Source organism: Phaenicophaeus curvirostris, chromosome 17 (genome assembly GCF_032191515.1).
Source record: "Phaenicophaeus curvirostris isolate KB17595 chromosome 17, BPBGC_Pcur_1.0, whole genome shotgun sequence".
NCBI lineage: Eukaryota > Metazoa > Chordata > Aves > Cuculiformes > Cuculidae > Phaenicophaeus > Phaenicophaeus curvirostris.
In genome coordinates this window covers 541,673-558,110 of record NC_091408.1, presented here as the reverse complement: position 1 = coordinate 558,110, position 16,438 = coordinate 541,673, and the positions used below count along the sequence as shown (strand labels likewise).

Here is a 16,438-nt window from a genome sequence, read left to right as displayed (position 1 = left end):
GCCTCCTGCAAAAAATATTTAGTAGTACTTTTTCTTGCATTGCCTTATTTATGTAAGCTCTCAATGAGTCCTATGAAAAACTTGTGCAAATAAATCATGAGCACATAAGGTATCCAAAATGCAAAGTTACAGTCATAGAGGTGAGCTTTGGTTAATCACAGACTGCCTGGATCTGGAAAAATGCAACACCAAGAATTCAGCAGTGCATGAAGGTGCCTAAATACAGTACCTTGGCAGAACAAGAATACATTCAAGATTCTCTCTGCTAATGTTTGCATGTTGTATCATAAAGTAGTAGAGATACAGAGAAATTGTTAATCGCTTGCATATCTTATAGCTCCTTTTTTGGGGGGTCAATACATGTCTCTGTCTGGGCAGCCTTTTCCATTTGATTCTCATGAACAACTGGTGTAAAAGTATAGAGGCAGTGTAGCCACGGGATCATGGGGAGAGCTGTACTGTGTGTGTACTCGTCTGAACTTCACCTGGCTGGAATCCTCTCAAAAGTCAGACAACGTCACTGGTAGAACTGCCTAGGGAGGTGAGAAGGAAGGCGACTGTCCTGCTCACCGAGAAGATCTTGTTCATGCTTTCGCTACAATAGGTATTGCCTATTTCTTTCACATCAATTCTTAGAAATTTATCATGCCTAAATGATTTCTAAATTAGGACATTGCAGTATTTTCTACTCTGAGTTCACTGCTCTCTGCTATCAGAAGACACAAGTAGCAAAGCAATGTGAGTTAGTCAGAAATACATGAAAACTCAGGTGCTCTTAGTCTTGATCTGAACAGGATGAAATGGTCTTCTGTGATCCAACCTTCACCATAGAGTCAAGGTGGAGCTGCCCAAATCCCAGCATGAATCACAACAGTTTCCAGGTATGATCACCGAAAGGCTGCAGTATCAGCAGCTGTTGTGGGTTTCCTTGGCTGCAGGAGTGCGAGAAGGGCAGAGTTGTCAGGCCAACAGCACAGGGAAAGAGGCTCCTCTGGTCACAGACCATGGTAATATCCTCTGCAAACATTTAATTTGAGTTTATGACCCGCTTGCGCTGGCAGAGCAGTGCTACAGCACAACCGATAACTCAGTTCTTTGTCTGTATGATGGGCTATGGCTTTATCACTGTTCAGAACTGCAGTGTATGATCAGTCCTCCAGGGCAGGATGGAGAATTATAGTTAGCAGGGCTGAAGTCATAGAATCATTAGGTTGGAAAAGACCTTTGAGATCATCAACAGCAACCGTCCACTACTAAATCGCGTCACAGATTCCCACCTCTTCTTGACTCTGATAGCTGATGCCTTCATTTGTTTAGACCACTAGCTATTTGCTTGACCTGTGAAATCAGAGATTATACTGGGATAACAAGATGCACTGATGTGCATGGCAGCCTGACGTCCTGCCACATTCAAAACAACTGCCGATCCCTTGAATTAATATATCGTTAAAATTAGCAGCCCAGAATTTGTTCCTGTAACTTAAAAAAATTACATCAAGTCTTCAGTATTTTTGTGAACACGCTTGCAAGAAGCAAAGCTGCCACACCTATGTAGTCACAGCCACGAGGCAAAGGTCAGATTTGCTTTTGGGAACACTCACAGCAGGAAACACAATCAGCAGCCTCATGCACATCTCTTCAGGGCACAGAAATGATATGATAACAGAACAATTGTTCATATTTGAAGTAGGCAAGGCTTAGAATTGTAAATACCAACATAAATGTCACTGCAGTACAAAATAAGGTAAGTTTATCTGTTCACGGACACGAATAGTTTGAAAAAGAGGTTAAAACCATGTCTGAAATGGCTGATTTTAGTGAGATTCTATCATCACTGAGCAATCCAAAATGAAAGCTCAGTCGGTTCTTAGCAATTGTAGGATTATAAATATCTGCCTGTTACAAAATGGCTTCTCTGGCAGCGCCCTGACACTGCCAGATGCAAGTGGCCCAGCACAGGAAGGCATCTCGAAAGGAACACAGGTATTTTGTGGGCCACCATCAGCTCAGTGGCAGCAGAGAGATGCTCCAGCGCAGCAGTGTTTGTTCTGGTCTACTGCAGTTTGGAATGGATTTGGTTAGCGTCGTCTGCGCTAATTTACTGATGGATTTTAGTGCCTTTAGTGATACAGAAGAACTTTTGTGTACTATTGGTTTGACTCCTCTGCCATAGCATAAGCACTAGGGACAGTCAAACCTAATACCCCGGGCTCTCTTTCTTCTTTAGACATCCAAACTGAAACACCCGCTCTAATTCACATACATGTATAAGTGGAGATTATATTTCCCAATCCAATCACATTATGTTAATGCATTCCAAATACTTGGAGTGCCCAGTGACAGGACAAGGGACAACTGGCACATGCAGGAATACCAAAGCTCCACCTGAACACGAAGGAAAACTTCTTTCCTATGTGGGTGATGGAGCACTGGAACCAGCTGCCCAGAGAGGGTGTGGAGTCTCCTCTGGAGATACCCGAACCCTGCCTGGAGCTGCTCCTGGGTGGCTGCCGGGGGTGAGCAGGCGTTAGCAGGGGTTGGACTGGCTCAGCTGCACAGGGCCCTTCTGGGATTCCGTGTGATTCTGTGATCTCGACTTGCACTGGGAAATATCCAGAGAAGACACTTTGTATTTAAAGAAACAATCTAATAACGCAAATCACATTATTTTTCAGAAAGATGTTCCTTTAGATGATACCTTAGTATCCTTTAGAATCACACAAATATTCTTTTTTAAAGGAAGAAGTGTAATAACCAGGCACGTACCCCACCTAAACAGCAAGCCCACCCAGAGCCAAACAGCAGGCTGTTCCTGTTGCGGTGCCACAACACTTTCATCTGGCTTGATGGCAGTTCAGTCGAGTTGTGTTTTTTCCTTCCATAACACAACTGTGTCAACGGTACTTGTGCATCAACCCTTGATAAGCTGTCGGACCATATTTACGTGATGTGTTTTGTGAAGATAAAGGTAGTTATTCCACACTGTCTCAATAAGCTTTGAAAATACAGAAAGCAGGCAGATGAAATAAGGATAGAAACATTGGGACTGTATGCTAGAACACTGCCCGGGGAGCGAGGGAGAACGGGATAAAAGATTTGGATCCCTTGTACTGTTTCAGTGAAGCCTTTCCTCCACAACCCAGTGGCGCTGTTGAGGTACAGTTAGAGGAAGAACCAGCGTGCCCGTCTGGCCACTGGCAAAGAACACAGGCTTGGTAGGTAGCGAGTAGCAATGGTACTAATGCTTACAGATATTTATGGTGAACCATGAAAAGATCTTCATAATTAGCTAGTTAAAAATTACAATATAGACAGTATGAGCAGGATTCATCTGTCCAGACTTAGCGTACGCATGTCGGTGGCTGCCTCTGAGCTGGTCCCCCTGTGCTCTGGAGAGAAACAGGCACTCCCAAGGTCCATTTGTCTCGGACAAGGACAGTGATCAGACACTAGTCTGACTAATTGCATTGTAGGAAACTCTTTTCCTCCCCATCAACTGTAAGGGAAGCCTCAACAGTGACTCCGTACATGCATGTCCATGTCACAGGTATCTAAACGTGGCAAGATTAACTCCTCCTGGCTGCCAGGGGATGACTATGTAACAAATCTCTTGTGAACAGCGCAGATTATTCACTTTCTGGTCACTATCATCCAAGTCTATGGGCAAAATGAATACTTAGTATGTGAATAGGATTTCAAATGTGCCTCGTGCCTCTATGTTTTGTTTTGGCCAACACAGTCGCCGGTGATTTCACGGGCAATTGTTGTAACAGCATTGTCTGGAGATGGTGTGACTCCTGTGGTATTGATGTGATGACTTAGCAACCCAGAGGAGAAGCAGCCCTCTGCTATAAAGGGCTTGCAGAGGAAAACAGGGTTTGCTGGGTAAAACCGTGTTCCCCAACGATACCTGGGATGTCCAATACTAAACAGGAAAATGGGATTCTGGGGAGAGATGAGCTTCTGCTGAACCACAGATCGTGCTCTGAGCTACAGGCGTAAAAACACTTGGAAAGCTGTTGCCTTCTGAAATTTTCCATGCATTTGTTAGCTGTGATTTTCAATGCCTTTAGTAGTAACAAATGTGTGAAGTCTAGATAACATAAACGATGGCCCACGTCAATAATCTATTCCCTCCATCCCACCTCACCAGTTGTAGTTGGTCTGGACCAGTCTAGTTTTCCCCTTTGGGGATTATTCTTTCATCCACATGGTAGCTGAAATTTGGAATTTTTAATCACCACTCCTGGCTTCTGGAAGGTTTAATAAAATCGTGTACTCTGACCGTACCATACAAAGTACAAGTCAGTTATCCTCTCAAGAAGACTGAAGGGAATCTGTTGTAACTTAATGGAAGTGGATTTATCCCAGATACTTTGGGGATCACAAGGGACAAAACTTAGCCTTGTTTTTTAATAAACATAGGACAATTTTTCTCAGTGCGTATAAATAATACAATTGTATCTAAGTATGCCAGTATTTTAAAGGCTTTAATTTAGTTCTCCTAGTTACTATACAAGTTAACTGCTGGAGGTGTAACGTCAGGTAGGAAGGACACTCCCATTTCTCAGCAAAAAGACTACAATTAAAATCACCGATAATTTCCAAGTTAGAGTTTGTGATGCAAACAGAGAATATGGAATTTGTCACTGATTGTGACCTCACTGCAATCAGCTATAAAACCGTTCAACATTGCTGTTCCTCGAGGCCATGGCAGAACCTGATCAATGACGCTGAGCGCGTTCATGTCACTCTCCCACCAAGACTGGTGACAAACCTTGCAATGACTCCTGTGGCAGCAGGACCAAAACGTCAACCAGAAACAGTCAGGTTCAAATCTCATCGTCAGTGATGTCCATCTGGAGAACATCCTCTGAATTAAGCAGAATTGCTGTGATAGAACATAAAGGAACCAAGAGTATCTTTCTTTAATTAACGGGGGGAGAAAAAGACATAACCCCTTGCGTTGCCTCACCACTGCGTGCCAACTGAGATTCTATCTGCTGCCAAAATCCTTATCTGTTTAAGCTGGAGAGGAAAAGCTGACTTCACCATTTAAGGATTTAAGTCATTGTTGTCTACTGAATTTTCTGTTGTCCTTATCCCTCTACTTATCCCTTTCCTCACTGCTCAGCAGGTGGATTCCCTAAGAATAAGGGACGCATTTCTGCTTTCTGGTTCTGCCTAGATTTAATATTCAATGTACTTTATTCCATCAATCTGGAACCTCAACTGAGGCAACCAGAACGCTTTCACTTTGGTGCTTCAGACGTACCTGGCTGGTTATTTTTATGTTATCACAGTTAAATCCAAAGCCAAGGCCTGTGGCTGAAACCCTGAGCTGTACTGACAGCTTACGAAATTCAAGGTGATACCTCTGGAAGAGTCATTCAACTCTGTTCACCACTGGCCAGTGAAGCGGCAGGCACATAATCCTCAGATGGAGCAGCAGTCTTTACGTAGCACGGAGTTTATTCATCTCTGCAAGGTCCATTGTCAGAACAAAATCTCCACGGCCTTACACAGAACTCATCTGCTTTTTTCTCCTTAGAACCGTGCCCCTGCACGCAGACCTGGGATGCTCCTTTGAGAACGCCGGGCAGTGCGCGGGTAAAGGGCGATATAACGAGTGTTCCCCCTCGATATGCCATAGAACTGTTTTCTTCCGACTGCACCCGTCACTGGCTTCTCGAAGCCCGGACCCTCACTCTTGCATACACAGAGGCCTATCCAGTGATAACGTCCTCTACCCAAGGGCAGGGATCTGTGCTTTTTGCGCGACAGCTTCCACCCGGCGATGCGCGGAGCCGGCCGAGCTGGCACCGCGCGCTCTGTTCCGCAGCGCCGCGTCCCCTCGGCCCCGGGTCCGCGCCCCGCGACAGCGCCCGAGCCCCGGCTGACGCCGCCCGGTCACACCCCATCGCCCCCCGGTACGAAACCCGCGCTCGCTCCGCGCCCCCCGCGCCGCCCCCGCAGCAGCCGGCGGGCACCGCGCCCCGGCACTCACCGACCCGCACCCGCGGCGTCTCCCGGCGCCGCTCGGCGCCCCCCCCGGCCGCCCCGCTCACCTCCGCGGCCGCGCTCGCAGCGCCGCCCGGCCCCGCCGCTCCCATCGCGCCGACCAGGCTCCGCCCGCACCGGGACCCGCAGCGCCGGCCCCGCCCCGCGGCCCCCGGGGTCCCCGCTGCGGCTCGGCCCCTCCGCCCCGCGATCCTAACGGGGACAGATTCTCCCGTAGAACGCGCGGCAGCAACGCGCCTTTTCCGGCACAGAAATAGGAGCCGTCAGTCAGGGAACCGTGTCAGGGAATTTTCCTACCGGTAATGAATCCCGGGTCTCGTTCCCCGTTCGCCGGCACATCCGGGCTGGCGAAGGTGTCCTGCGAAACTCTTGGCATTTAAACAGCAATCATCACATACCGAACTCGTGCTGTTCTTCCGGGAAAAGGAGAATGTTCCGGTCAGAGCTGTGCCCTGCTTTCAGGAAAAAAAGATAATCTCTACAATTCCATTTTGAAATTTTAGCTTTCTCCGTCTACACAGCCAGGACTCGCGGTGCATTTCGATGGGCAGGGAGGGAGTGGTCAGGGCTGAAGCTCAGTGCTAATAGTGGTTTCCTTGTCAAATGCACAGATTGCAGATACAGGTGTGTTGGCGAGGGAGCAGAATAGAAATGTGTCTGTGGTGATGGAGTAGTCTGGGTAATTGGGTAAAAGAACACTAACGAGGTATACAGGTTTCAACTGCTGTTCCATAAAGAGCAAGTAGTTACTATAGAAACTGTCACATCACACCTATCTGCAGCGTGGTCCTTCACGTGTGACAGACATTAACGAACTTTGGCAGGAGTAACAGAACTGAGGAACCTCAGCCTGTGTAGATCAGCGTTCACCACCCTCCTCAGGTTCCATCGCTTTCAGGTGTTCACAGTGGCTCTAACAGGGTGGTGAGGAATTAGGAGCCTGCGGTACGTGAGCAATGGAACAGGGCTTTCTCAAGACGTTTGGGTGTTACTGTTTCAGCATGGCAGCTGGGGCCTTGCTGTTGATTAATGGCAGAGTTAAACCCGACTCATCTCAAAAACTCAGCAGATCTAATTTTTCTTCAGTCTGACCTTGCCCTCCATCCAGAAACTCTCACTTAGGGCCTGTCCGCATGCATTGATCACGCTGCTTGTAGCTGAGCTCCTGTAAGAACACAAAGACAAATACACGTCACAAAATAGCATGGGCAGGTGATTAAAGCCAAATGGCGCAAACCCCAGAGCTGTATAGCTCAGTGGGCTGAATGGACAAGAGTGAAACCCCAGCAATACCACTGGGAAGTGAATAGTCTGCCCTGCTGGTTGAGCCTGGAGACAGTGGATGGTGGTTTGAGGTGGGGATGATCCATGTGGATTCCTGCCCCTCGCCCACGGCAGGCAGGTCACCTGTTTCCCGTAGCAGAGCAGGTTTGGGCTTGAAGGGAGCAGCATTCGGCTGTTGAGATGCAGCACCCGCTGCACGGCCCACCGGAACCCTGACTGCACGAGTCGCTCTCGTCTTCCAGTGCTTCTCATGTGCCAAAGCCAAGCCCTTGCCTGTTTGCTGCCGCTCTCTGTTTGGGATCAATGGGGATGGAGGCCTGCATACACGTTAGTTTGAAGACAATGGTCCTAGAACAGAACAGTGCTTTTAAGTGGAAAATCCCATAGGGACTTTGTAATCAATTACCCTTTATTTTACCGTGAAAACATCAAAATATTTATGTGCACACACACCATGTTCTGTGAATGTGCATCTCCAAATGATAGGGGGTAACTTGAGAGGCCACATCTGGTCTGTAATAAGAATATAAAAAAAGACATTTTGTATTTCATTCAATTTTCTACCAAACAGCCTCTTTGTAACAAGCAGTTGTAGATCTGGGTTAGATATTTATAGACAGGTCTGTGAGTCTCTGTGAGCCTGAAGAACCGAACAGAGCAGTTAGAGAAGAATAAAAATGGCGTATTTTTTTTTAACCATTTTTCTCACATGGAAGGGTTTAAAACAGCATCAAGCAGAGATGACTGGGATCTGATATTTATAACTATTGGCCATTGTTGCTCGGGACCAGAGAAAGCAAGATGGTGGAGAAACAATCGTGACCACACCCTCCAGCAGGTGCAGTCAGCCCAGCCTCCTTGAGCTTTATCACTTAGGTATAAAATTTACCTTTTGCCAGGAATTTACCCTTTTATCTCCCTCTCCCATCCTTCAAGTCGTGGAGGGGTTCATGAAACATCAACTGTTCGCTCCTGCGGGGTCAGTCACGGGAGGCACTGGAGAACGTGAGCGCAGGCGATGGGCTCCAGCCCATCCCACGGCCGGGGGCACATCAGAACCACATCACCCTCCCAGCAGCCCCGACCTCGGCAGGCTCGAACTCAATTACGGTGTAGGAATTTTTCTTTACTGGAAATAAAAGACTGAGAAATACTGGAAAGCAGTACTGCAGAACCTCACATTCAGAAGAGAGTGCGATTTTCATTGATTACTGTAAGTTTCCTTAAGAGCAGGGCTTCCTGTGGCGGACTTCACGGAGCAGCAGGGCTGAGTGGAAGCAGAGAATCCCTCTCCTCCTCAAACAGCTCTGCTCACGTCGTGTGGCCATCTGGGCCAGCCATTCTAATCAAGATGTGTTTCTTCTACTCGCGGTTCAAACAAAATTGACAGACCATCGTGGCGCCAGGGTGAGCAGCGTGACCAACAGGGTAACAGCCTTACGGCAGCTCTGCCAGCATGCGGGACAGCAAACAGAAGCACGGGATTCACCAGCACCACAATTCTCCGGGTTTCTTCTTAAAAACCAACCTGCTAGAAATCATAAAAGTAGCAACACCACCCCATCTCTCCCCAACTTCTAACACTAAAGGAAATGTAAACCACAATACAAATATTATACAAATGAGACTGAACTAATGTTCCCTGTAAGCTCCTCCTGTTGGCTTCAGCCAATATTTGCTTTGGGTTTTTACTGAGGTGAAGAACCCCTGGTTTGTCAGACCAATCCTTCCTGGTCCCTCTGAATGCTGGCGACAGTTTGGATCATTAGGGATCCCAGCAGCACCCTGTTACAGGCTCCTCCAGAGCTCTGCTGCCCTTCACATGTGGTTATAAACTTAGTTTCTATTATGTCTTTCACTCAGATAAGAGCCTTAGTACCGGAGACATTCCCAAGGGCTTCCAAAGCAGATCCCATCGTTCTCTGGTAAGGTTAAGCTATCGTGTTGTTAGTGAGGATGTGACAGGTGCTGCTGTCCAGGTTGTGATCTCATTCCTGGTAAATCCCTGGGGCTGTCACAAGATAGATGCGTCCAGCTAATGCAGAGACTTGAAGGGGTGTGAAAGAGAACAGTTCACTCTTTCTAGTCCTATACCGGTGTCCTCCTTGGTTCTCCAATATCCTCATAGGTCTTCTGTTCATTGGAACAGGGACTTTCCATCTCTCAGTCCTTTAAAGTAGAGACACTCTTTGTCTCTAGGTGTCAGCATCCTTTGGGATGCCCCTGGTTGTTCCTGTTAAACTGCTGTTCCAAAGAAAAGGAAAATATTCTGACTTTCAGAGATATCAACAGAAGTTTCCTCTTCAGTTAGAGGACTTGATAAAGCTGACTGGGTATGGGCAGGTGAGTTCTAGTTCATTTGCTGTGGTCTATGTTCTGCTCCACACTTGCCAGAGGGCACTTGCAGCCCAGTTCTATGGCAGCAGTACATTTAATCTACTCCCTGACACAGCGTTAGTGCTGGAAGCACCAAGACACCAAACGCTGAATTTGAGCATTACATTAGCTCCTCCAGGGTTCTCAAAATGTGCTCTTGTGACTGGTGACGCAGAAATCTGCTCAGGGAGCATAAACAATACCCTTTTTTTAAGTTTAGGCAGTAGTGAGCAAGGAGTTTCCAAGGCCAGCGGGAAAGGGTCTGCTGCCTCATCATGTCACTCACGAGCACCGCATGTTTAAATGTCTATGGTACATACTGGCAGTCCCTAGCTTAATGAACACTGAGTTACCTCTAAACTAGTGCCAAACTAGTGCTGCTGGGTCTATAAATGCTGTCAGCATCATGTGGCTCCTCATGGTGAGCTCCTGCCCTGGCACAGCACACTGCATTGTCCTTCTGACTGTGTCCGGCTTTGCTTTCCTTCTCCCTGTGGGCCCCTTCATTGGTAGAAATGCCGTTCCAAAGCATTTCAAATAGTTGTGTGAACATCACAGAGACATCTGAGGTGGTAACAAAACACTTGCATTCTACAGTAAAACACCACGTGAACACAGACCTGTGTCACCCTGTGCTGTACATCCCTTTGTGACTACGTGTGAGCCACATGCTTCGTACCAAAACAAACATTGAAATGGCTTTGAGTGGAAAACTGACATCTGTAAGATTTTCTTTACAGGTGTCAGTTTTCCACTCAAAGGATTTGTAATGTGATTTGTTTAATTGGGAACCAAAACAACCCCCCATGTTATGTTCTAGAAATGACTCCTTTGTCTTCCACAAAATGTAATTTGTTTGCATGCCCCACAGTGATACTGGGAGAGCAGAAGAGACTCAGCTACTCCCCGGGCCTCTTTGAGTCAGGAAAGGGACAGAACGGCCTGAGGGTTCCAAGAAGGAAGAGATGAGTGCTCAGATAAAAAGCAGACCAATGGAAGATTACAAGTTCTCAGAAAAACAGATCAATAACGTTAACCATGCAGCTGCAAATGCGACTATTTGCATTTTGAAAATGTTTTTCCCTACTCCTTTTCTATTCCCAGGATATCTGTAGCATGCTCCACAGCAGATGAATCACCTTTGATCGAGCAGTAGTTTAATGAGGTCAGAACCCCGAGGACGCTGCATTTTTCAGTATAGGCCTGGAAACACCAGCTCACCTTCCCCTCCTATTGCTGGCTCAGTGAGATGCACAGATCAGAGATCGCTCTAAATTACAAGCAACTCGCTAACAACTTCCCACCGATTTTGTGTTTTCCCTTTTCCCTCCCTAGACCTCTCAGCCTTTGGTTCCCTTGGGAAAACCATGCTGAATTTCCACCTGGAGATTTCAGCCTCAGTGTTAGGTGATCACTTGTTGTTGTTGACGGCCTTTCCTCTCCATGCTCTCTCTTCACCACATCAAGACTTTGGACAAGGTCAAACAATTCATCCTTGTTCCTCTGTCTTATGCCTGGGAAGCTCCCTTCAGGGGTGCGAGAGCATTCCAGATGGGGCAGCATAACAAAACCTGTGATAAGGAAGCTCTTGGCACTGAGACCTGGCCTGCTGAAATAAAACACGCTTGAAAAAGCCCCAAACCAGCCTGAGTGCTCATGCCTTAGGAAAGGCATCCTAACCAACACTCTACATTATCTTGCCAGCTTATTGAAATAGAAAGACAGAAAGGGGCATTGTCGGACACTTTGCATTCAGGGCTGCAGCCCAAGAGTAAAGGCTGGCACCAAAAGAAGACATGAAGTGCAAATGCAATGAATGAGGGATGACCGAGTCACAGAGAGTCAATAAACATTAACTGGAAGAAATAACTCAAGGGCCAAAGGGAGCAGTCCTTCCTGGGGGAGGTATCGGTGGAATTGATATGCAGGTAAATGTGAGAGACAGACCCCAAGTGAAATGTGGATCTGACAGTACTGGCGATATGATGATAAAGTTAGCGAGAAAGTCCTGAAAAGGAGGGAATTGCAGGAAACTAAACATGGGCACAACCCAAATAGGATGGAGCTGATCCTTGAGAACTGACTTTTCCTTACTCCAGGGACATAAATATAAGGGTTGAGGGTTTTTTTGTTATGAAACTGCTGACCCTCCCCAATCTAGCAATACTCAGAGCTTTAAAGGTAACATTTTCCCATTTCTTTTCCTGCTTTGCCTTTCTGGCACAAGGAGAGATCCAGGGGTTTCCAATGTTGTCAGCCTTCAAGAGTGAATTGTCTGAACTAATTTGTCCTTGTTCTGTATTTCAATGCTCACGAACTGCCCTCCCAGCCCAGCACAGTGGTAAAAGATGTAAGAACATCACCGCCAGGCATTTTTTTTGTGTTTGCATCAGAAAAGCAGGTCCCAATAAGTCAGTTATTCAGCACCAGCAAAACCTCGGAGGCAGGTACAACAGCATCACCTCTAGATTAGAGCCAGGTTTCAGACCCAATTGTCAGATGGGGGGTTTCTCCCTGGGCCATTAAAATCTCTTTCCCACCTGCCCTTTTATCCCAGACTGTGGCGATTCCTTTGAAAACGCCTTCATGCCTCCTAACCACAGAATTTCCTTATCACCACACATGAATCACCATGAAAGGAGCACATTTCTCTTAGCAACCACAGGATCAGTCTTAGCAACGAGACAGCTGGAGAATTCTGTTTTCACATAGTTACTCATGGACGATGCGTTCTGCTTCCCCGTGGCGTTGCTTTCTTGGTGTCGACTCCGTGGCGTTGCTTTCTTGGTGTCGACTTCATATTGTGTAAGCAACGGTACAAATCGGACCCTTGCTCACAGCAATGCCATCACCTGCAGGACATATGGCGATCTTTCTGCCTTTGATGCTCTTTCCTTTAGGAGATGGTGCCAGAGCACTGGCTGCTGGAAAGCTCAGTTTGCATTTTCCCCCGACAGAATTACTACAGAGATGTGTGAGGAACTGACAGTTTCCAGACCTTGATTTCTCCCCCAGAAACCACAGCAGCGAATGAAGGTGTTGGCTCTAACGGCTCACACCTCGGCCTCTCAGCATCTGCTCATGTTGAGAACAGGTAGAAAGGCTGGAGATAGGTGACATGTATTTTTTTTCCTATATTTTCTTAGCAAGAAAAGTTTTGGGAGAAATATTATAGTGGGGGAAACTGGGAACACCAGAGCAATGCCATTTTGGCTGTTACCTGGGCTGATGTCGCGCCAGGGCTGTTGGGGTAGTCTACTGAGGAAGCAATGCTAAGATGACATTGAGGAACAGACCAGAGCTGTAGCGGTTTCCTTTTTTTCAGTCCCACATCTGCGTAGGGAAATGAGTTACTGTATGCATTTTGATCCTGCTAAGAAATTCAAAGTGCAGGCAGGAACACTAAATGCACTCCCACCTCACCTTGTTCCTTCCCCGTCTCCTCCTGCAGGGGCTGTTGCCATACTGCATGCCGGTTTGATTCCCTTACTCGTACCCAAACTGAAGACTGAGCCGGATGGAATCCAGGAGCTGATCCTAGATACGCTCTCCAACTGTCTACGTGTGGAGGCTTCCGAAGCTCTAGCAGCTGGTGCCATTCCTATCCTGAAGGAGAAGCTCACACACTCCTTGGTGACCATCAGAATCAAAGCAGCTTTGGTCCTTTTAGAAATTGGGTAAAGGCAAAGAAATCTGTCGCTAATACACAAACCCACAGTAACACTTATTTCCCAAGTGAATCAGTCTTTAGTTTACAGTTGTGTTCACCACACATTCAACCTGCCACACTGCAGGTGTAAAGCAACATCAGCCTGAATGCACACATAAGGAGAAGACTTCCAAAAGTCCCAACTGCCATAAATCACTTGAGAGCAGATGCTGGTGAGGAAATGTTACTCCTTCTCTTCAATTTGTCCCAGTATTGGTTGTACAGTCAGGATTTTGTCCTGGTACAACGCTGCTGAGAAAATACCCTTAGGTGAGAAATGATGTGAAAGAAACAGGAGAAGCTCCCTTGGTTTATGAGCAACCGCTCTCTCAAAACATTAAAAGTCCTGGGAGACTTTCAGTGTGATTGAGGGCAGAAGTGCTTTGCTAACCCAGGCTGCTACATGCCTCAGTGATGGATCAGAAAAAGCAATCTTTATATTAAATTTGTGTATCAATCATTGGATGAAAGGAGCCACCTAAGTCCCCTGTGCTGCAATCACAGGTTAGAACAGAAGTGCTCAGCAGATGTCCGATACGAAAAGGTCTGCAGATCATGCAGCTCACGTATCAACTGGCAAAAAAAAAACTTCCCCGAGTTCCCCGAGTCCTGTAACAAAGCGAGGTCTTCTAGGAAAAGAAAGTGAGCTTAGCTAGACCGAGTCAAGGAGAGGAGCAGGGACATCAGCCACTGTCCAGGTCCCTGCAGGAGCCGGGCCACATGAAATATTCCCCATGGGAAGGAGGGAAAATTGACCTGAGAGAATAAATAATTGCAAGCTCCCAATTTAGCAGGTTTTCAAATTCTTACAGGGTCCAACAGCCAGGTTTCTACCTAAGCTGCCACCAGGACCACCAGCACCCTTGATCCTATGTCCTGTTAGGTGCTGCTGCCCATCCATCGCCAGAGCAGCATGGGAAGCAAAACAAATCCAAATATCACCTAAAAAAAGCCAAAACATTGTGAAGCCCACCCCCATGGGTTAATGCAACACCATCAGCTGTGTCTCATCAAGCAGCTTTAATAGACACCAGGCACAGAGAACCCCTTCCTCGCCTCCATGGCTGGGCCATGGCGCTCACCCTCTGCCCCACAGCCAGGACACTGCGGCTCCCAAGGGATCAGGGACGGGACATGGCACAGAGCAGGGTGCCAGTGTGCATGGGAGGCACTGGGGGTGGCTGCGTGGTTGCAGACACAGCTCAAGAAAGTAACTTCAACACCTTTTCTCCACAGAACTCATGCAGAGGGAAAAGGCATGGTGTGTGAAGAAGTTGTTCCGGTGCTGGTGGGCCTGCTGGAAGATGCAGATCCTGACGTCCAGGCCAGTGCAACGGGAGCGCTGATGTTTGCTATCATTAAACCTCAGGGTGAGAGACAGAGGCAGCTGTTGGGACACTTTCTGGGTGTCCAGTTCTTAGTAAGAAAACATTTGCCCCCAAGTCCTCTGATTCCAATAGTGTTAGAGCTCTTCCAGAAAGTATAACATGAGGCTGTTCCTATAGTTCTGTCTCGAGGAACTCTGCTCCCCACAGGGACACTAGATTTTACATCTCCTTCACCTGCAGGAGGCCAAGAAGTTTTTTATCTACCCCACCTGCACCGTTCCAGAGGGGGAGCAATTTCCATTCACGTCCAGACCACAGAGACTCCCGCACCCAAAGGTTCTCTGGGTCACCAGCCCTCAGAGGAGCGCTGCCTTCTGGAAACTCTTTTTGCGGTTGGAGGCAGTTTCTCTCTCACAGCTGAGAGAAGAATGAATATTAATGAGGTGTGCAATTCTCCCAAGTAACTTCGATGACACTGAAAACAGTAACTGCTAAATTCTCAGTGTGATGAATGAGTAATTAGACATGAAAGACTTAAAACCAGCAGTTGCGTTCCAGTCCTCCTCTGCCACAGCTTCTGAGACAGCCCAGGAGTAGATCCAGTGTCTGAAGAATCTTGAAAAAATAAAGGAATGGGGCATGTTCTTAAAGGGGGTCTGATCCCCCCCAGCAGTTTATCCCGTTATCCACTGCCACAGTGTTCTTAGGTAAGTTGTTGGGAATGAGATAATCACGCACAAGGCAGTTAAGGTTGATGAAGATCTTTTTTTTTTTTTTTTTTTAACAACTGAACAGCTGGCAGCTGATAGACTGGGCTGCTGGGAGCGGTGCCTGGGCAGGGAGCAGAAAGCAGGGATTCAAAATCATATTGGTTATGTGCTAACGCATTTTAAAGCCGTTTATTTCTCTCCAGGGAGATTCTCAGCCCTGGGTGCTGGGGCCATTCCATCTTTGCTGAAGTTGGTTGCTGAGGAAACGAGCAAAGCCCGTCTGAGCGCCATCAAAGCCCTGACCATGCTGGCTGAGCTGCCGCAGGGCCGCAGGACGCTGCTGGAGCACACGGCTACATTTCAGCAGTGTCTGGGGGATCCCCGGGAGGCAGTGAAAAGAGCTGCCAGAACCGCCATCAGCGTCATCGGATGGAAACCGTGCTGAGGACGCGACGGTCTGTGGAGATCTAATGCCCTCTGTTGTTGCCTGCCTGTAAAAGTTGCCTGATTACACAAGACCTTCAAGTCCCAAACTCTGTGTCTCAGTTACCCTGGGGCAGTTCTCCTGAAAAAGCTATTTGCCAACAGTTTCACATCTAGATCGAAGGTCACTAGCAGAAAAATGGGCAAAGGGAAAGGTTAGGAAGCCTGGAATCCTCCAGGAGTTGTTCTGAGTTACCAAGATTTTCCAGTGATTGCAGAAACTGATCTGGTTTGTTTTCCCCATTATGTTCTCCCTTTTCTTTTCTTTTTTTTTTTAAATCTCCACCTCTGAAACATTAATCAAAATGTAATTATATTAGAAAGACAGGTTCCTAATTAACCTCTCTAGCAGTCTCATCTGTGCTAAGAAATTGCCCTAACAATAGGAACCGACGTGAGATCTGCTGCACAGTTGTGGAACACGGGACTAGAAGCATTTAGAACATCATCACAGAAAAAGCAACAGGGCTTCCTCTGGAGAATCGGGAGACTTTCGCAGCCTAACATACAGCCAAACACCCATCAGC

General features: G+C 47.2%; 2 protein-coding genes across 2 annotated transcripts in view; one reads left to right on the top strand and one right to left on the bottom strand.

Annotated features, from left to right (window-relative positions):
- The window catches only part of GNAZ (G protein subunit alpha z), a 42,200-nt gene extending 35,469 nt beyond the window's left edge, over positions 1 to 6,731 (bottom strand). The window contains exon 1 of the mRNA XM_069870856.1: positions 6,420 to 6,731. The gene's annotated coding sequence lies outside the window, so the exon portion shown is untranslated. The remainder of the gene's footprint in view (positions 1 to 6,419) is intronic.
- RSPH14 (radial spoke head 14 homolog) overlaps positions 1 to 16,035 on the top strand; it is a 56,350-nt gene extending 40,315 nt beyond the window's left edge. Inside the window, exons 4-6 of the mRNA XM_069870858.1 lie at positions 13,133 to 13,358; positions 14,627 to 14,760; positions 15,632 to 16,035. Of these exons, the coding sequence (XP_069726959.1) occupies positions 13,133 to 13,358; positions 14,627 to 14,760; positions 15,632 to 15,873 (602 nt within the window). The 3' untranslated portion in view covers positions 15,874 to 16,035. The remainder of the gene's footprint in view (positions 1 to 13,132; positions 13,359 to 14,626; positions 14,761 to 15,631) is intronic.
- Positions 16,036 to 16,438: the final 403 nt, after the last annotated feature.